The following is a 22,487-nucleotide window of genomic DNA, read 5'->3' on the forward strand; positions in this document are numbered from 1 at the left end:
CGATAAATTATTCAATATGGATTTGCCGGAAATAACGATTTTAGGAGAAAACGAATCATTGTGCGAATTTTTCACAGAGTTCCTTCCCGCGTATGTAATGTTACGCCAATGACTTGAGGTGCCGAGTTGTCAAGATGATGGAAAAATGGGATGCCTATTTTTGGAAACAAGGTCAACAGACGGTGGTCACATAATGCGCGGTAGCTTGTTTCCTTGAGGGTCACGTGACTTTTCAATCCAATCACTATTTATAGATTGTTTATCTGTAAACAATTTGTTTGTTTGCGCCGTGCCGAGCCAGGGGAGAACCCCATACATGAAGATGAACAGAAGGAAGCCATGTTGAAAGGAAAGATGGAGAGAAAAGAACAATGAGGTGAATTTGATTGCGGATTGACGCCGGAGGTACTCATTAACGCACTCGGAGACATATTTGAGGCGTGCGAAACACGCCGTGCAGTGATTCGCGGGTCGATTGGAGACGGTCGGGCACGAGTGCTCCGTGGAAACTGAAACTTTACCCTGTCTACCCATCGTGAAGTGGATTGTTCTGATCGGTGACGGTGAGTAAGTGGCCCATACCAGTTTGGGGTATATTTGTAATCCACTCGACTTGTAGCTTATTTTCATGGTTGATATGTTTCACTGAAGTCCCAACATGCTTCCTTAACTGCAATATCGCCATTTTAGTTGAGCTATGCCAAGCTTGGCCTACTTTCCGATTTGAAGCAAGTGCCCGAAAGGTGGATTCCGCGCTATGAATAACGTGTGAAATCTAATCTTAGAACGGAGATTCCCCCGTGAAAATCGACGTATTTTTGCTATATTATCGACTTATTTTACTACTTATTAAGTCAGAATTGCACTCGAACAAGTTTAGATTTGAATCGCCCAGGATCGCGTCTTGCTCGAATGTTCCGGTCGTTTATCTGATTCATTGCACAACAAAAGATCAGCGCATGTTTGTGTTGATATGTGAAATATATGTCAATAACTACCGGTAAATATACAACTATTCGTTGTTTTTAGGTGGTAAAGACATCAAGGAATGGGTTGAGAATATGGAATAGGTCAATGATCGCACAGGACACCTCACCCAAATCAGTTAATTTTATTAATCTGTTAATTTTCCGGTGTTAGAAAAGGTCACGGTGTTAGTAGCCTCGTTCTGGATTTCTCTATTTTTAGCAATGACCGGCATATGAAGGGAAACACCACTGAATTCTTAGACCAGTAGGCTCATTTGTAATGGAATAATAATGTTATTTCAACATCAAATGAAAATTTTAACTGTAATATTCCCTAAATCGATGTTCATTCTTGTAATTTATGTATCTTATTTGTCGGATGCATTTATATTTTGAATGAAAAATGATAAAACGTTGGGAGGGGTTTTCCCTTTTCCCTACCAATGTATTTCTTTGTTTGATTTTGTTGGTGTTCACTAAATTTCAATATAATCAAGTTTATTTCTATATTTTCATTTTGTACACTGTTGTTTTAACATAGTAGATATTTTCTAATTACATACTGGTTAGTTCTAGGCTGCTGAGTTTATTAAATTTAGGAATAAGTGGGGTTGTCATGACTCAAGATTTTAGATTATCTTGGTGTTCTTGGATTAATATACTTCAAGAAATCTCAACATTCATGGGATGGTATTTAATCTCCAACAGTTGTTAATGCAGTACATGTATACTTTTCAATATCTTATAATCAAAATAGGAAAATACTTAAATTGTTGCAACATTTTAGAATGCATGCAGTTACCTGAGTTAGCCTTAGTGGCTGATATGTCCATTGCATGGTCATGATAATCAGTGTCTTATTGTGTTAATGTTATCCTTGCAGGCCATGGATGCAAGTACACCTGATGAAACTAAGAATGCTGATGAAACGTAAGTGCTATGTTTGGCTGGTATCTTCTTTCATGTATTGATGGAGACATACCAAATACAGAGTATACAGCCTCACAGATGGTCTCTGAAATAATTCCACCTGCTGTCTTCTACTGCAGCATGCATGATAACCTGCCCTGATTGGAATATGGAAAGACTTCCCTTATACCCTCCAAATGTTATATGTATTTACATATAACATGTTTCTTCCAACTATATGTATTTTTGAGGGAGGATACAGACAGAAGTCTTACCCATTTGAATTTGAAAACACTTTAACTTATTGTTAATTGTAATTTTGAAAGCCATGAGATAGAGCAAAGAAATGATGAAGTATGAGAGTTGTTGCTGTTATCGTGCCAAGATCACCTATGTCTAACATGCCTCTGAAAAGGGACATCTCTACACAGAAGCGCCTCATCCGAAGCCTGCATCTAGTTAACCTTTTAAGGTGTTATGCTTTGGTTATTGTACCCAATGTATTGACACTAAAATGTGCTAAAAATGATGCTGAAAAACAAACGTATGCTAATAAAATAAAAGTTTTTGGGCCAGATTTTACTCTTCATTTATCTCAATGATAATGTCAATGTTATGTCCATGCAGTGGTAGATGTAGGTCAGTCGTGCAAAGAAGTCTTTGACCATTCTACAAGATGTAACAATCATTGTGCAGTTCAGAGATGGGCACATGTTTGATCTAGTCACACTGATGACATGTTTTCTGTGACAGTGGGGAGGCTGAGGCCTGCGTCCCCGATGGTGATGTGAAAGAGGAGGACACAGCCGTTGTGGAGACAAGTCGGAAGCGATCATCGCCGGACGATGAGGACGATGAGGATGAGGAAGAGATGCCAGAGAAGAGGTTTGTTCTCTCAGAATCTGTACATACATTTGTTATGTAGGTCCATGTCAGTAATGATGCTGACACATTCAGTTGCAGTAAACATCAGAACAACGATTTCACCAATAGTGTCTGAACTGTAATAACTAGTGTTGTAGTAATAGAGAAAGTCAAGATATGCATGGTCGGCTGTGTTTGAAAGTAAATAGGGAAACTGAAGTCCTTGCTTTGATCAGCTACTTTTGTGTTTTACATCTTGGGGCCCCTAAGCATGCTTAAAAATCCCAGGTAAAGATAAAATGCCCTTGGAACGTTAAAAAATGAGGAAATTGGAAAAATTGTACTAGCCCCAGGCTAGCAGGCTGGTGTTAATTTCTAATCCTGCCTAAACATGCCACATTTTGAACTTTTAACATTGGTGTTATGATGAGGACTCTTTGGTTTTCATGTTTGATTTTAACATCTGCTTATGATATTGTCTTTTCCAAAATGCAGTGCATATTGTAATTAACTAAGTTTCAGTTGTGTTGAATAGCTCAAAGTAAAAGATATATTTTCTGTCATTCACTTACATATAGAGGGACCTGTATCAGCAGTTTTCAAACTATATGACGGCAGTCTGTAAATAATCAAGTTTTGACCGGATAATCCAGTGATTGACATTATGAGCATTGATCTATGCAACTGGGATGGCATGCGTCAACCAAATCACCAAGCCTGACCACCTGATCCCGATCTTAAGGACAAGAATTCTGTGTAACATTCTGAGGAACAAGCATGGGTTGCTGAAGGCCTATTCCATACCCAGATCTTGACGGGTAGATTGTTAAGTAGCTCATGGAACACACCAAAGGGTGATGGACAAAATTAGATTTTAGCTGCCAAATAGACCCGTGAAGATTCCGGGGTAGAATAGGTCTTCAGCAACCCATGCTTGCTGTAAAAGGTGACTATGCTTGTCGTAAAAGGCGACTAACGGGATCGGGTGGTCAGGCTCGCTGACTTGGTTGATGCATGTCATCGATCCCAATTGCGTGGATCGATGCTCATGATATCAATCACTGGATTGTCTGGTCCAGGCTCGATTATTTACAGACCGCCGTCATATAGCTGGAATATTGCTGAGTGCGGCGTTAAACAACAAACCAACCAACCAACCAACCTAGCTGCCAAATAAATATTTGTAAATATTGTGGCACATCACAAGACCCCATATATTTCTTCAGGTTTCTACAGTCAGTGAATTGTATCTGTTGTCAGCATCTCCCACCAATACCAATGGGAAGATTCAGAGGCAGGGTAGCTCTTACGTGCCCGCGCTGATTGAGAGAAATATGTAAGGGTGACCTGGCTGAGTCCATGTCATGGTCCCCCAAACACATGGATTGTTGCTCATGCCATCAGAGTCAACCAGACTTGATTTGTTACAAAGTGCAGTGATAGTATCCTACATGGAGGGAATATTGCTTTACTGATTCACCCACTCACTCCCATAACATGAGGGATGTGAGAGTTATGTTTGCAGCTTATGTTCTCTGTGTAGCCGGCTTCACAAAGGTCAGGTTTTCAGTTTCGGCAGCCAATATCAGTTTTCAAAACTTTTAGCGTTTATGCAGAAGTCTTCTAAGAAGTTGTGAACACTAGTTTGATGCATACTTTCTGAAATAAGGTATTTGAATAAGTAGAAATTGAATAAGGTTTTACACTTTACATGCTTGGTGTACCCTATGTGCCCGATACCACAATTTATCATCCAAAACTGGCTCCCACAGGAGATATCGCTTGGATGAGATCAAGCAATATCTACACTGTAGATATCGCTGCAATGAAATTACATCACTATGCTTTGTGACCATTGTGACGTCACTGGTTACCATGACATCACAATCAAATGACAATACTAATGGCTCTGATACTGAAGCTGTTTGCAGTAGTTTTTACACAGAAGACACTGCTAATTACTGTCTACAAATTGAAAAAGTTGAAAGAATGATGTAGGATGATAAATAAACTCTCACCCTTGTGTGTCTTTTGATATCAAATATATCAACACTCGTTGATAAAAGTGGCAAAAATCCTCGGCAAGCCTCGGAATTTTTCCACTTTTATCAACTCATGTTGATATATGTGATATCAAAAGACACTCGGGTGAGATTCTCTATGTGTCAAGGTCTGTACTTAAGCAGTGACCTGGAAAAGCAGGCTTCTTACACCAATGATGTTATCAGTCTGTACCCAAAAACTTTTAAGGCTACTAGTCTGAACATTGTATATGCTTTCTTTTGAATGGGGTTTCTGTTCAGTTAAATTGTTTGTGGACTAATGCTGAAATCAGCAATACTCCATCTATATGATATGAATAATCGAGTCTGGACCAAAGCAACCAAGTCACTGAACTTTACCCCCTGATCCATTTGGTCTCCCCTTGCGACAGGTTTATGTAACTGGGGATGTATATTATGACCAGGAATTTATGTGGTTGTGTTTCTTGTTTTTCAGGGCCAGATTGGAGGATACAGATTCTACAGAGGCAGTAGGAAGTATTGGCGACCCCAAGAAGGAAGATATATCAGAAATTCCTGATGAAGAAGTGGTAACTCCTGCTGGAGAGACGTCAGTACCGCTTGATGAAGACACGGATGTTGCTACCAACGCAAAAGATGAAGCAGAACCTGACAATATTAACAAAGCTGTAAATCCCGATGAAGAATCATCAAAAGACAAAGATATTGCCAAAACTGAAAGTCCTCAATCAGTGTCTGATGATGACATGACTGGGCCAAAGAAAGAAGACGATGTGAAGGATGAAAAGACATCCACACATGACACACAGGAGAAAATCAGTGCTACGAATGAAGATGGTGGTGGGTCATCGAAGGAGGCGCCAAGTAAGGAAGTTGTGGAAGATTTAACGGTTAAAGTGACTAATTCTGTGAAACATTCGGAGGAACAAAGATACACTGATTCTCCAGCACAAAATGGGAATGATGATGCCTCCACGGTGAAATCAGATGATAGTGAGAAAGAAAATATTAGGATACCGGAGAACCCTGTAGATTTGACTGCACCAAAGAAAAGTGGGTCAGATATTATTACATTGTCTGATGATGAAGACGAGGATGCTAAAATGCCAAATGGAATAGTCTTTAAAGAACCAACTGAAGAGGAACTAAGACACAGACGCAGGCTTATTAAAAGACTGCAGGCTGAACTTCGCAATGAAGAAGCTAAACTGGTCCTACTGAAGAAATTGAGACAAAGTCAACTGTCCCATCAGCTTCAAGATCATCCACCAGAACGTACTAAGCCTCCTAGCTCTAGCAGACAGAGCAATAGTGGACCACCACCTCTAGTCAGGGGCGGACAGCAGAGTTCTTCCTCCAAGATGGTACCACACAATGGTCATGGGCCACCAATGAGGGGACAACAAATTTCGCAGTCCTCTCGCTCCCAGATGCATGGACCACCACCTTTAGTCATGGCTCCAAGAATGGGCAACAGTCACAGTCACCTGATGACTCACGGCATGAGAGGGGGCATGGTGCCTGGAGGAACTCCTCCAAGTCTGATTTCTGGGTTCCGTAGCATGTCGCAGCAGCAGGCCCACAGACAGAGGGAGCAGCAGCAGCAGCAACAACAACAGCAGCAGCAACAGCAACAACAGCAGGAGGAGGTGCAGACACCAGCTCAGAGACAGGCAGCAGCCAAACTGGCTCTACGCAAACAGCTAGAGAAGACATTGCTACAGATACCACCACCCAAACCACCACCACCAGAGATGAACTTCATTCCCAGCCTGTCCTGCCCTGATTTTGTTTTGTTGCTGGGTTTAGAAGAAGTGGTTAATTACATCATTGATTCTCAGCTGATTGCCCGGGGAGAGAAGAACCCTGATGAGAAGTTTGTGTGTAACCCCTTCTCGTGTGTGCAGTGTAACTCCGACTTCACCCCAGTCTGGAAAAGAGAGAAGCCAGGTTCTAAAAACGTTATCTGTGAACACTGTGTTACATCAAACCAGAAGAAGGCGTTGAAGCAGGAACACACAAATCGTTTGAAGAGTGCCTTTGTTAAGGCTCTGCAACAGGAACAGGAGATCGAGCGGATGCAGGCTCAGAGTGTGAATGAGCCCCCGACACCGAGGTCAAGCACAACCACCACTGCCTCAACCCCCGTGTCTACAACACCTCTTGGTCTAGTGTCCAGTTCTGCCATGGGTCTCTCCACAAACTCACCAATGAACCTCACACCCTCCTACAAGCCTAGTCAGGAGCAGTTGCGACAACACCAAAATTTCATCCAGGCTCATCAAGCCCAGCTGAGAGCAGGACAACCTCTCGGACTACAACCCTTTGGACACCGCGGACCTTTCCCATACCAGATCCCATTCACCAAACCTTCGGACCTACAACGACAATATTTGCTGGACCTCATACCTCGAGGAGGAGCCATGTCATGGAAATCATGAAGATGATACGTTATTTATTGATAGAAGCTGTTCTCAGAACAAACAACAAGACAAATCAGTAACATCAATCATGAATCAGTGACAATAACTTCGAAGAAGTTTATGACTAAAGGCAGATTGTCTGCAATTTGTAGAAAAATTCCATTCAGATATAATTCTGTTGTGACGTAGCACTAATAATCATGGAAGTGTGTGTGTGTTGAAATTACTTGCTGCTTAAAACAGACATTGTCATTTGTAGTTATTCTCAAGATATATATATATATATATATATATATCACTGACAGGGTACCACAGGATGACTGGAAACTCGGCTGATGAATATCATGTACCCTGCACCATCACTCATTGTCCTTTGTCAAATCATGCTTTCATAGTGAACTCACCGTAATAACTGTAGTGGACTTGGCCATACTCTGGGACAGTAACCGTCTGTAAATTCATTAATTTCTGATCACACGATTCCGTTGTTGTGTTCAGTTCACCTTGTGTCCTGGGACCGGAAGCAGGGAACCACCCTCTACAGTGACTCCTGTTGTACAAGCCTATATATGACACTATCACAGTGAATATGTTATTTATGCTGTGTTTGTGGCCACTGTTCCTGCCGGCATTTGGTGATATGTTTAATAAGCAATGTTGGACTCCCAACTTATCGGGGCTACCGGTCCGGATTTCTTATGATTTGGAGCTGGGGCGATTCACTTGAATAATGGAAGTTTGTGATACATAAAGGATGACTTGTATGTATCAGTAAAGGATTTAATTATGCAAATTCACTCTGGTAATGAAAACTATTGATGGAAATAGATTCACTGATGATAGACTCATCCAGAAATCCTTTTTTTTGGTTTCTTTCATTTTCGATTTATGTATTTATTTCACTTATAATTCAAGTTTAGACATTTTAGTTAAATGTCACATTGTAGCAAGGTTTTTCCGGTGATATATGTGAGCTTATTCTGGTACTTCAAGGCATCACATCTTATCTATCGTATCCATACCGCTTATATTATTTTACAAAACAGACGTGTTTGTTAAGTTAAGAAAATGGTGATATTTGGTTTATGGTATCTTTGATTGATAGTACCATCTGATCAGTAATCTTGTTTTAGTTGATTACACTAGTGGCTCTTCAGGCACTGGCTTGATTTAGCACATTCAAACAGTGGAACCAATTTTGTATTGATGGTATTGCTAGGGTCATTGCTGGGTTTGACCTGGGCTGTGATGTAGCCATATGTAACCCTCACAAGGATTGGAACATTCTCAGCAGTATATAGCAGAACTGCCTGGCCAGGCGTCATGCAATGTATAGCCCTCGTGACGACGACATTAGCTTTTAATGTATCATTATGCCATAGATTTGGGTGTCATAATCAATAAGTGCTTGCTCTTTAATACAAATATTCAATTTGATAATTTATGAGCTAACAAAGCCTTGAACAATGTACAGACATGTTGATGAGTATGCTGTAGAACTATATTCACAGGCACTTCTGTAAAAACCTCTTCATAAGAGCATTGTGTGACTGGAACGGTTGCACTTTCTGTGGTAACGTGGTGTTATCCTAAAAGAGTCACTGCAGCAATCATTTAAGTTTAGGTTGTCCAGCAATGGCTGCAGATAAGCCAGCCCAACCACATGGCCCATGATGAGAACTTAGAAAATGGTAAATGGTCACCTTAGTGTTCTTGCAGTTTAACAATTTCAACAGAGGACAGTTCCTTTTCTTACCAGTCTTAACCTCCCATCTGCGTCTCGGACTTGTCAGTATAGGAATCACAGTCACGTTGTGCAGGAAGAAGCCAGTTTGTGTTGTTACCATGATTGCCGGGGGACAATTTTGCATGGTCCGTTTCCTCAAAACTGTAGGACTTAATTTGTTTGCAGCTTAGTGTTTTGTTATAACATGAGACATTTGCACTACAAGACATAGTTCATGGTGGTCAGGTGTTACCTAATTGCTCGATTTATCAATCATCTTATGACTCGTAACACTTGATCTTTCAATATTTATTAGCAAATCACACAAACTTGTGTGTCACTTAATGATATATTAAAATAAATACTCATCCAATGCATTGACATATATTTCCAACTGCGTCAATCTCAAGGGCACACGTCACTTTGTGTATCTGATGTGTCTACCGATCATGATGCTAGCAGTCATTTGTTGTAAATAGATTGTGAGAATAATGACTAATCCTCCTAGATTCACACCAAAACTGCTAATTTACAAACTCACTTAAACAGACCTACAAATGAGTTCCATTGAACTGGGTGAACAGTATCGTTGAGCATTGACAAAGTATGCCATCTGTTTGAACCCTGACCTTCTTGACTACAATCAAATTCAAATCTCGATGCTGAATTTTGATAAATCAGTAGGTTAACCAGTGTTATGGTCCGTACCGTTTCATGACTAGAGTTTCATGGTGAATGGGTGAATCGTACCAGCTCTGTTGATTTTGTTGTGATGAGTCTTCCTGCCCCAGCAGTGCAGGGTCATCAGTTGATGAAGATGTGTGTATAAGTGGGCCACAGCGCCGTCACAGCAGGATGTTTGGTGCAGAATATCAGTATGCACTTGCAGTTCTGCACAATGTTCGTAGCTAAGATGGTGAATAAAACCTATTTCTTGAATATTTGTATTGATGATTTTTGCTATTTGACAAGCTTAGATTGAGGTGTACTTGGTTAGAATAGGTCATTTGGATTAGTCAGACATGCTCTGACTTGGCTTATTATGTGATATAGCCTGATGACCTGGTATCTTAACTCATAATAATATCAACCAATGGTTTCTCTGGTGCAGACTCAGTTATTTACAGGCTTGAATGGTGCTTGGTGAGGCATTAAGCAAACAAAGAAGTTGACAGTTCTGCATATGTTGTTGACTTCGGGTCCATGTTGCAGCATGAAAAAACCTTTGTGGAGAAAGGCACGTCATGTAAGTGATATAATCTTGAACTTTGCGTTAAACCCCATAACACCTGGGAAAAAAAGAGCTTTTTAATGTGTGTGGCTGCATTCCATGGTGGCATTCTTGCTGTTTTTGCAACCTGGAATTAACTAAAAACTTCCTTATTGCAGCTCACATGTATGTCTGGATGATTTTCGTTCAAGGTCATCTGATGTCACGTGAAACATGGCAGAACTTCAAGAATTTTTGTTTACATTCATAGGAAAAATCCATGAACATAAACTATGAACACTGGTTGAACAGGATAAACAAATTATGGGTAATTGGCAACAAATTCGTAAATACCCTATCAAGAAAAACATGTTTGGCATGGAATTTTGTTTTAAAATTTGAAAAGAGATAACTGGGCGATGAGTTCTACGGTTGGCATGGAGGCTTGTCAAAATTAATTCTGGACCAGACAAACCAATAACTTGAAACCTTCAGGCAATCAACCAAGTCACAGCCTGGCCATCTCTTTAGACACAATGTATCACATGATGCCCAGTTTAATCAACAAGCATGGTAACACAGTTCAAGTGACATTGCTTTTTTGTTGATAATATGCTATGGCTGAGGTGATATTGGGTTTATTGACCTGTACAAAACATTTTCACACAAATGTACGTGTGTGTCTGATCGTTCTTAGGCCAATTTAGGGGCGGTCGGGTAGCCTAGTGGTTAAAGCGTTCGCTAGTCACGCCGAAGACCCGGGTTCGATTCCCGACATGTGTACAATGTGTGAAGCCCATTTCTGGTGTCCCCCGCCGTGATATTGCTGGAATAATGCTAAAAGCGGCGTAAAATCAAACTCACTCACTCACTCACTCTTAGGACAATTTGAGCTAGACCACCATGCCACAGTCTATGGTTACACCACTCAGAGTGCGTGAGTATGGATTTACATTCTTTTAGCAATATTCCAGCAATATCATGGCGGGGGACCCCTGTAATGGGCTTCACACATTGTACCCATGTGGGGAATCGAACCCGGGCCTTCTAGTTGACGAGCGAACACTTTAACCACTTGGCTACCCCACTGCCCTACCCCACTCGGGCACACAATACAGACTCCATGCCTACCAGTCCTTGTTCTAATTCCTTAATATCGAGCGATCCTCGCAACGAGGGCTAGACAGGGTAAACAAGTGCCATCTGTTGACGTCTTTTGGTAGGAACCAACAATGTTCTGCTCTCTGGGAGATGTTCTATTCACTACACGGGGAGGCAGTTCAGTACCATCTGATGTGATGTCATCCATTGTTCATACACGTTTTCTTCACTGTCTTTCATAAAAAAGACAAGTTATATATAGAACAAGCAAATGCAACACCCCAAAGGCTTGGGGCTTACACCACTGCTTCACTTGGGGCAGATAATCAGTAACTCTTCCTACCCAGTGGGCATTCCTGGTCCCCAGCATCCCATGCTGGTTGTGAGTGAGTGAGTTGGGTTTAACGCCGCTTTTAACAGTATTCCAGTTATATCACAGCATGTCAGCTTAATGTGGGAGGAAAGCACGTTTACCACTTCGGTGAAACCAACGAGCACGGGTATGGTGCTGACAACCAGAGAAACATGAGCGGGGCAAACCGGGATTCGAACCCACAATCATCGGTTTCTGGAGTGCCATAGAGACACAACTCTGCACGGCGAACCGAGGCGCCTTAGACGACTAGGCCACCCGTGCCCCCATGCTGGTGGTGAAAAGGTGACCCAATGAATCAGGTGGTCAGGCACTACCTTGGATGATTGCCGTACCGTGATGCCATGCAGGGCTGGATCCAGCATTTTTAAAAGGGAGGGTCCAAAGTATCAAAATCCTCTTGTCAATTTCACTGCCTATAACATGCATTTGGTTTTCAAGAGGGAGGGGACCCCCTGAACCCCCCTTGATCTGCCTATACCATGGATCATTGATCATAATCACAGTATTATCTGGCCCATAATATACCGGCTGTTGTCAAATAGCTGGAACATTGCTGATTACAGTGTTAAAAAACAAAGTGCACAGAGTGGTGTTTCGAAGTAGAAGATTTGATTTTGATAAGACTGGGTTTCCAAATAGACAAGGGTTCACTCAGAAATCGCCCGAAACTATTATTTCAATGAATATTTAGATATTGTTCTCTAAAGTAGAGTGTTACATTGATACCATAATACACAGCCTGTTGATATAAACAACATATAATTCTCATGAGAACCTCATACCTGTCAACTATCACGCATCTCGCGTGAGTCTCACTCATTTATCACCTATGTCACACTCACATGCAAGGTTGGGAAATTCTCACGCATTCATGTAAAATGTAGATAAAAATATAATTTTTCAGAATACATGCTCTCTAAGGCCAATCACACGCACGCACGCACGTACGCACGCACACACCAGGGCTTAGCCCTGGACCCAGCGGGGCTTGCAGCACCTGCACCTGCACCCTGGCTTCTCACTCATTTAGACATCCAGGGGTTGACAGCTATGGAACCTCATCTAACTAACCTGACTCTGAAGCTCACTTACACATCAGCTCATGTCATTGATCTCTGTCATCATTAAATGTGTCTTTCCATGAGCACCGAATTCAAGTAACTTCCAATCTAATTTATCTGTAGGACATTCACATTCACAAAATCTACACACACCCCTGCTACTTGACTTGACAGCTTGAAATATTCAAAATGGTTGTCCCTATACACAGGTGTAGAGTACAGACTTCACACAAATGTCTTCTCAGAAACCATGGTTCAATAGTTTAATGGGATGTTCATGCCCTCTCTCTTGGGACTGCCTCCGTGGTCTAGTGGATAGAGCGGAAGGTCACATTATATAAAAACACTGTAAAAGATAGTACTTGCGAGCCTGTCTGGTGCTCAGCATTAAGGGGATAAAACAAGGACTGCCTCCGTGGTCTAGTGGATAGAGCGGAAGGTCACATTATATAAAAACACTGTAAAAGATAGTACTTGTTAGCCTGTCTGGTGCTCAGCATTAAGGGGATAAAACAAGGACTGCCTCCGTGGTCTAGTGGATAGAGCGGAAGGTCACATTATATAAAAACACTGTAAAAGATAGTACTTGTGAGCCTGTCTGGTGCTCAGCATTAAGAGGATAAAACAAGGACAAGGTGGGCAAACCATGATAAACTGCACCATATCTCAGTGGGCTCTCACACAACACATGCATGCACGCACGCACGCACGCACACACACACACACACACACGCACGCACACACGAAAACACACACACACCAGCTAGATAAACCAGTGATTGATAATATGAGCAATGCCGCATGCTGTCAATCAAGCAAGTCACCAAGTACTAAAATACCCTGACATCTGGGGGTATTACTGCATTAAAATGGCGTAGAGAACACAAATTCTGATGTTTTAATTACTGATTGCTTCAATTAATCAAAACTAATTTTTTTGGTCCTTCATAAAAATGACTTCTTGAGTGCAATCACTTTCCAGTCCCAATTTAATACAAAATCATGAATGATCTAAGTTACAAATAACTGGTCAATGAGCTAAAGAAACCGATTCCTAATGAAGATTACATTGGATATCAACCTAACGGCTCTACTCCCATAGAGAGCTACAGCAGACTACCAGCAATCCAGCAACTGTATCTAGCAGTAGTAGATGTATAGTACTCAAAGTAAGTCAAAGAACATCTTATCTTATCACTATAATTAATCTGTCATGGCTGGTGGTTATTGCAACACACAGCCGTCCATTTGCGGATGTTCTTTACTTGTTTCGAGTTGTATATATTGTACATTCTCTCTCCCCGGGGCTGGAGTCAATACTAGTACTTTGCACAGTTATTGCTATGCTAAAAAATATGTTTGACAGATTGATTTAGCTTCCATAATTTGTCACTGCAATATGGCAGAAACAATGCCAATGCAATGTTAAATTTTAACTGCCTCGCTCGCCTGTATAAATTTCTCCATCCCTGCCCATCAACACATACTACTTAATAGAAGGTAAAACAAGTTACATAGTCTGTCTTACAGACCCTGATACATTTATATCAACTACAGCCCATGCAAGTCTATAATGTTTGGCAAGTCTAGATTACTGCAGTATCAGGAAATGAAGAGAATCACTGGGCTCCCTTTTTATTCGAATTTTATTAAGATAACTGAACAACTGTTTTTTTCTGTACGATATGTTCATTTAAGAGACTATATGTTAGTCTGCAAGTTACAGAACATCCCATTTTCACATATACTACTACAGTGTGTCATGTCGATGGGGTAGCCTAGTGGCTAAAGCGTTTGTTCGTCATGTCGAAGACCCAGGTTCAATTCCCCACATGGGTACAATGTGTGAAGCCCATTTCTGATGTTCCCCGCTGTGATATTGCTGGAATATTGTTAAAAGGGGCATAAAAGCATACTCACTCACTCACTCACTCGTGTCATATGAAAAACTACACACAACCCCAAAAAGTACCAGTATTTGTACTTTACCAAAGAAGTGCTATCCCAAATAAAACATTTGTTACATTTGACAACTTTCTAAAAGGCATTGTGTATTCTTAGCTTGCGGCCATGGGTCATGCCAATTTACACTAATCAGAGGGTAACACAAAGTATGTGATTTAGACTACCAGTTGTCAGATTTCTATTTTTGTAGAAGGGGCACAGGTGGCCAAGCCGTCTAAGGTGGAGAGTTGTGTCCCTTGCGCACGCCAGAAACCTATGATTGTGGGTTCGAATCCCTGTTCGCCCCGAATATGTTTCTAGGTTTTTCAGCACCAAACCTGTGCTCATGGGTTTCACCGAAGTGGTAAACGTCCGAAACCTGCATCACTTCGGGCTTTCCTCCCACATGAAGCTGACACGTCGTGATATATCTTGAATACTGTTAAAAGCGGCGTTAAACCAACTCACTCACACACTCACTCCATTTTTGTGGAAGCCTCGGTGGCTGAGTAGGTTAGATCACTGACTTTGTGTGCTGGCGATTAGGTGCCTTGCTCTGGCAGTGTGGGTTCGAATCCCGGATTTGTACTTTACTAGAAAATAAATATATATCTTAATACTTTGTATTAAGAGTGAGTGAGTGAGTATGGTTTTACACCGCTTTTAGCAATATTCCATCAATATCACAGCGATGGACACCAGAAATGTTGTATTCAGAACTTTTCCAAATGGGACAGTACATTTAAGTTAACTTTCAGTAACTTCTATGTGTAGGTTACTTGACTAGTCATTAAGCATAACCATGTGGAGTACTGCAGCAAATATTGAGGAATCTCTCCAACAAATTACACCCAGAAATGACTTAATAGCATCTCAAAGTTTTTCTCAAACTTTTATTCACTCATGGTGATATATTTGATATTAACAGACATGAGGGTCAGATTTTAATTTATCACCCAAAATCATTCTTCCAAATTTTTCAGTTTGTAAACAGTAATCGCCTGTTGAAGCCATTTTTAATCATAAATAACCCTATTTCATATGTGAAGATATTAAACTGTAGGTGTGCAGGCTAGTTTCATCTCACAAGTCCGCGTCAAACACCTTCTGCTATTCAATGTTTCCCAATACACATATCATACTGGTAAATACTCCTCACAACCAAGATGAAGTGAAGTTTCTGACTACAAGTGTGACTACAAACTTCTCATATGACCATACACATACATATTAAAAGATGTTACAATCAAATGTTGAAATGTGTTTCTGTGAATATTTTCCAACCCATATTTTGTAGACAGGGATGGGAACCCGTGATAGCATATCATTTTACTGTGTCTAAAACAAAGTGTTCCAATATATACAATATATATGTGTGTGTGAGAGCAGTATAAAGAATAACCTTGAAACTCGAATTTAAGGACGATCTGTCTGAATGAAATCCCTCGGCAAAGTACCAGGCGAGGTACACGGGATGTCAGGATACAGGTGTGACACGATACGATGCGTATCTCCAGACAGAAGCCACAATACCATATTATCTCCATACAGCATACAACACTTCGACAATTGATACTGGGCTAATGCGAATCGATGCCAAATTATGTGTATGGGGGATCATATAGTCCAGTTTGTCAGCGGTGAGCCCGTCACTAGGGGTTACACAATTCATCTACAAGGAGCAAATAACCCATAATTCCAATTTTCAAGAATGTCATTCCCTAAATGTTAATTTCTTATGCTAACAGTGAGTGAGTGAGTGAGTGAGTGACGTTTTATGCCGCTTTTAGCAATATTCCATCAATATCACGTCGGTAGAGACCAAAAATGGGCTTCACACATTGTACCCATGTCAGGAATCAAACCAAGGTCTTTGGCATGATGAGCGAACGCTTTGACCACTAGGCTACCCCAACCGCCCCATGCTGTCTTACAACATGAGACGACTTGTTCCTCAAGCAATCCGAACGACGACTCAACTCCCATTCTGTACCCCACATTTAGAGTGAGTGAGTGAATATGGTTTTACGTCGCTCTTAGCAATATTCCATCAATATCACGGCGTGGGACACCAGATATATCGGCTTCACAAATTGTACCCATGTGGGGAATCAAACCTGGGTCTTCTGCGTGACAAGTGAACACTTTAACCATTAGGCTACCCGACCGTCCCCGACACATTTAGGACAGCACAAGCGATACAATCATCTTTTGCAGGTTTTAATTCATCAAAACAAAGACATATTCACTGATCTCAAATTTATTGACAATTTTTAACCCTCCCTCCCAGTAAGAAACAAGTGAAAAAGTGCTCCTCTACTGATGCTATACACATGCATAAATAATGGTACAGGGTTGCATATGACTTGCACAATTAGAATTTATAAAATCCAAGTATGAAATATTTTTACATCAGATGGAGTAGAGTTTTTATGTACACTATAATAATAATCCAACTGTATAATATAGACACCAGTATGTTACACATATAAACACATATACACACAAGCATGGGCGTCAACTGTACACATGTATTGAAAATACAAGAAATGAATAGACGTCAAACATTGAGGAAGAAATATTCAGTAATATGCAATATCTGATTACACTCAAAGTGACTTAAAGCACAACCTGTGAGCAGACAACGCGTGGAACGAGGATCACCTTACAGTCTGTCCAACCACCCTCCCTGGTCTGGTTCCCATCTTCTGGGACTAAACATTGTCATTAATACCATTTGTGTGAGACTGTGTCTGTGTGTAACTGCTGTCAATAACAACTGTGCTGTAATCATAATTACAGTACCATAAACACTGAACTAGCAGACAAAGTGGTGTTTGAGGGACTTGAACCAAATAGGCTGGGGCTGCCATATAAACTGATTCTAGTCTCCCTTTAAATTTGGAAAGCTATCTACTGCCATTCTATCCGTCCCAACCTGGTCTCCCTTCCAGCCCTACAAGGGACAAATATCCGTACATGTCTTTTCCAAGGGTCATTTCTGTTAACTACTTGTGGGTTATTTGTTTAAAATTTATAGTGTCAATACCCATCTATGTTACATCTGGAACAGGCTGTATTCAAATGGAAACAAACTTGCAAGATACAATGTCTAATCTCTATCTTATCTGTCTGTAATCTTACCATAAACTTGTTTCATTGAAATATTATAGTTTCACAGATCAAGCACAAATCAACAGTTATTATTTTTGATAAACTGAAATTCCATTCCTTCTCTGATTCTTAATTAATATAAGAAATTTCATCACCTAATATCATCCAATCACATATGCAGAATGTGCAAGTGAGACTTACCTGGCAAGAACTAAGAAGCACTAGATTAATTTATCTCAAGACTATAATTTTCACGAGCGGTGAAATTGGTCGTTATAATGTGTCTTCAAATGCATCTTTTAAAGCAAAGCAACACTGCATGACGCCATTGTTTATTTGGTTGCACAGGTTGGGACATTATGTACAGTAAGGCAAGAACATCATACAGTATATTAGCATGACACACAGAGAAGGTCAAGCAATACTACTGTGTTTACTGCAGTCCTCACAGCTGTAGATATCTTATATGTCCATTGACATTATCCCTCAATACCACAAAGGAGTCATCATCCTAGTAATATATCATAGATACCTCCGTTAGTACTGTTCTAGCATAGTTACTTCCCCTTATTTTGCATTTACCTCCCTTTGATTATTACTATCTTGTTACTTCCCCTTGTTTTGTACTATCACAGTTACCTCCCTTTGTTTTGTACTATTTGTATCTCAATTATTCCTCCAGACAAATCACAGTCCTCTGATTTCAGCTAACTGTTATCATAACTGTTGGTTTCCTTGGAACACATATTATTATATCAAGATAAATTTACATCTTATAGTCTTTTTATTGCACAATAATATACTGTTGCCAGGTTTATAATTCTATTGTTGAACACTTAAGTATGTTTTCAACCAACATTTCCATAGGTGATCAATGACAGGTACCAGTAATAGAAATATCCCGAGACACTTTATTGATGGGAGCTTCAGGACAAACAAAATACAGAAACGCAACACTCCAGCCATTCTGTCTATGAGGACCCTGAAATTCCAAGACTAGTATATGGTCTCTGTGCATTCAAGTGACACATCATTCCCAGGACCCCTAAAGTTGGGCACTTCTATCATGTGGCTCTGTCCAACTACCTTCTCCTTCTCATTCTGATTACAGTTGGGGAACGATAAAAAGGTGTATGTTTTAGAAATGTAAATCTGTTCATGTTAAACTTTTACAATATATTACCATTCAATCTGGTTTGAAACACCTTATGGGCCATGATGAAACTGCAATGTTGAACTGACAAGAACTATCCATTTCATAGACATCATGACATTTATTGGACGGGTTTGACTTCCAAATCACAGTGACATCCTCCGTGAATAGTCGCACATTGCCTCCTCCTGTTGATAGTGTTCCTGAATCTTCATCACACAACATATGATGTGGATTCAATAAGTACTTCACAGCACAGGTTATTAATATGTATCAATGACATTGCAAAAAAAAAAAGCAAGCAGACTGCCAGCACACCTAGATGTCGTATACATTATTGGAATTAACGATGCGGCATACACATCATATGGTTAGATACATCTGTGTACATGGCCAACATACATCCCCAGACCATCGCACTTCCGGGGGATACACTACCATGACACTCTGACACCCATCTGAGGGGCGTTTGAGCTGGTTAGTATCACATTGTGCTTTGAAATATTTCGTCCAAAGACGACAACCCTTCATTTGTTGAGACGTTCTCCACGTTAGCAGAATGTCATGGCTGACAAGGGAAGGTAACTCTTCCTGTGAGTGGAGACCCCTTTATGGTATATACAGTGTAGTGGGCGTAGAACCCATGTTAGTCCACACCCTCGAAGCCCTGGGTATTCTCGACCGCCGTGATTAGCTTTGTACGTAGTTCGGTATAAGACTCATAGGGAGGCAAGTCCAGACGGTTGAAACTGAAAAACAAACAAAAGAAAATTAATGACTGAAAATAAAACTACCTTCATTGAAGTATACACAACAAATGTTTCAATAAGACAAAAAGCGTCATAACCACCAATTATTTCCATGGAAGTGTAAAAAAAAAAATGAATTTGAAATTGTTTGAATACCAAATGGAACCACAATTCACTTGATCACTTCTGAATATCAGAAACAAAGCATGACTGTTGAAGCTATACACTGGTACTGCAGCTGTATAAACACCCTATAAATGTTCAAGTCTGGACCAGACAAACCAGAGTTTGTGGCAGCTTGAAACAGTCACAAAACAGGTATGATGACCCACACTAAAGCTGACCAACTGACACACAAGGCCACGAAAATGCCTGGAAGCATTGCAGAGCGTGTTGGCATCAGACACACCAACCCCACTGAGGGCTAGCATTGCATATGACTATGACTCAAACGTTTCTAAATAGCATCACAATAGCAGGGCTACAAAAAAACATAAATTCTTTCTACAACCTTACTAGAGTAGTTCTTTCATTCCTGTTTCTGAACAGGTACCATGTATGGAGACACAGCTGACTTTAATCTTTGAATGCAATGTTTCATTTCAGGTGCTTGGACCTTTATCAAGCAAGAGACGTCCCATTACAGGTGCTTGTACCTCTATCAAGCAAGAGACGTTTCACAACAGGTGCTTGGACCTCTATCAAGCAAGAGACGTTTCAGCAAAGGTGTTTGTACCTTTATCAAGCAAGTGACGTTTTGCTACAGGTGCTTGTACCTTTATTTAGCCAGTGACATTTCAGTACAGGTGCTTGGACCTTTATCAAGGAAGTGATGTTTCAGCAAAGGTGTTTGTACCTTTATCAAGCAAGCAACTTTTCAGTACAGGTGCTTCTGCCTTTATCAAGCAAGAGACGCTTCAGTACAGGTGCTTGGACCTTTATAAAGTAAGTGACGTTTCACTACAGGTGCCTGGACCAAAAGAACAATCAAGTTGAACACCATTCGTCAGCCCTGAGATACAACAGCTTGTACACTGCCAAACTAATGTACCATGTGTGTGCTCTGGGCAGCTGTCCAGGATGACCCCACTTCTCGATGGTGAACAGCTGGGGCCCATTGCTTCCATACAGCTCGGCAAATCCATTCATTGGAACTCGAGATGTCCCGGTGACAAACTGCAGCAATCTTGATCTCATTTCATTGTTGCAGGAGTAGACAGCCTGAAGAGGAGATGGTCACATTCAGAACAGGGAGTGGGGTTACAAGCACACTGATATGGTATAACGAGTGAGGCAAGCAGTAGCAATAATAAGTAGCAAATATGCAAACTTCAAGTTTCTGTTCTATGTTAAACTGCTTGCATAATTCCATACATGTCGTTTTCACCTCAGTCAGCAATATTCCAGTTACAAGGTGCCTCTTCAATAATCAAGTCTGGCCTGGCCAACCAGTTGTTAATGGTATCAGCAATGAGCCCTTCACTCAGGGCGTGAAGATGCCATGAACTGTGTCTCACTGTCACACCCGTTACCCAGGTCAGTCTCACACCCATTACCCAGGTCAGTCTCACTGTCACATCCGTTACTCAGGTCAGTCTCACTGTCACACCCGTTACTCAGGTCAGTCTCACACCCGTTACCCAGGTCAGTCTCACACTGTCACACCCGTTACCCAGGTCAGTCTCACACCCGTTACCCAGGTCAGTCTCACACCCGTTACCCAGGTCAGTCTCACTCTGTCACACCCGTTACCCAGGTCAGTCTCACACCCGTTATCCAGGTCAGTCTCACTGTCACACCCGTTACCCAGGTCAGTCTCACACTGTCACACCCGTTACCCAGGTCAGTCTCACACTGTCACACCCGTTACCCAGGTCAGTCTAACACTGTCACACCCGTTATCCAGGTCAGTCTCACACTGTCACACCCGTTACCCAGGTCAGTCTCACACCCGTTACCCAGGTCAGTCTCACTGTCACACCCGTTACTCAGGTCAGTCTCACACTGTCACACCTGTTACCCAGGTCAGTCTCACACCTGATACCCAGGTCAGTCTCACACTGTCACACCCGTTACCCAGGTCAGTCTCACTGTCACACCCGTTACCCAGGTCAGTCTCACACCTGATACCCAGGTCAGTCTCATACTGTCACACCCGTTACCCAGGTCAGTCTCACATCCGTTACCCAGGTCAGTCTCACACTGTCACACCTGTTACCCAGGTCAGTCTCACTCTGTCACATCCGTTACCCAGGTCAGTCTCACTGTCCCACCCGTTACCCAGGTCAGTCTCACACTGTCACACCCGTTACCCAGGTCAGTCTCACTCTGTCACACCCGTTACCCAGGTCAGTCTCACTCTGTCACACCTGTTACCCAGGTCAGTCTAACACTGTCACACCCGTTACCCAGGTCAGTCTCACTGTCACACCCGTTACCCAGGTCAGTCTAACACTGTCACACCCGTTACCCAGGTCAGTCTCACACCCGTTACCCAGGTCAGTCTAACACTGTCACACCTGTTACCCAGGTCAGTCTAACACCTGTTACCCAGCTCAGTCTCACTGTCACACCCATTACCCAGGTCAGTCTCACACTGTCACACCCGTTACCCAGGTCCGTCTAACACCTGTTACCCAGCTCAGTCTCACTGTCACACCCATTACCCAGGTCAGTCTCACACTGTCACACCCGTTACCCAGGTCAGTCTCACACTGTCACACCCGTTACCCAGATCAGTCTCACACCTGTTACCCAGCTCAGTCTCACTGTCACACCCATTACCCAGGTCAGTCTCACACTGTCACACCCGTTACCCAGGTCAGTCTCACACTGTCACACCCGTTACCCAGATCAGTCTCACAC

At 41.6% G+C, this 22,487-nt stretch overlaps 2 protein-coding genes across 8 annotated transcripts in view; one reads left to right on the top strand and one right to left on the bottom strand.

Annotated features, from left to right (window-relative positions):
* Positions 1-302: 302 nt before the first annotated feature.
* Positions 303-9,826, top strand: LOC139449457 (transcriptional repressor p66-alpha-like). Of its 2 annotated transcripts, none has more exons than XM_071230982.1 (4): positions 303-567; positions 1,852-1,898; positions 2,631-2,762; positions 5,241-9,826. In XM_071230982.1, exons 2-4 carry the CDS (start codon positions 1,855-1,857, stop codon positions 7,204-7,206), a joined length of 2,142 nt encoding a protein of 713 aa, XP_071087083.1. In that variant the 5' UTR covers positions 303-567; positions 1,852-1,854; the 3' UTR covers positions 7,207-9,826. The 2 variants fall into 2 exon arrangements, with proteins under 2 accessions (XP_071087083.1, XP_071087004.1); XM_071230903.1 differs by having other exon boundaries at positions 303-563.
* A 7,032-nt stretch (positions 9,827-16,858) lies between these two features.
* The window catches only part of LOC139449598 (E3 ubiquitin-protein ligase NEDD4-like), an 86,576-nt gene continuing 80,947 nt past the window's right edge, over positions 16,859-22,487 (bottom strand). For all 6 annotated transcript variants that reach the window (XM_071231265.1, XM_071231184.1, XM_071231104.1 and 3 more), the window contains exons 23-24: positions 20,674-20,843; positions 16,859-19,622 (exon numbers count right to left, since the gene is read on the bottom strand). In XM_071231265.1, the coding sequence (XP_071087366.1) occupies positions 19,520-19,622; positions 20,674-20,843 (273 nt within the window). In that variant the 3' untranslated portion in view covers positions 16,859-19,519. The remainder of the gene's footprint in view (positions 19,623-20,673; positions 20,844-22,487) is intronic.

This window comes from Haliotis cracherodii, unplaced genomic scaffold, assembly GCF_022045235.1.
Source record: "Haliotis cracherodii isolate W230 unplaced genomic scaffold, xgHalCrac1.p SCAF_1, whole genome shotgun sequence".
In the NCBI taxonomy this organism is placed as follows: domain Eukaryota; kingdom Metazoa; phylum Mollusca; class Gastropoda; order Lepetellida; family Haliotidae; genus Haliotis; species Haliotis cracherodii.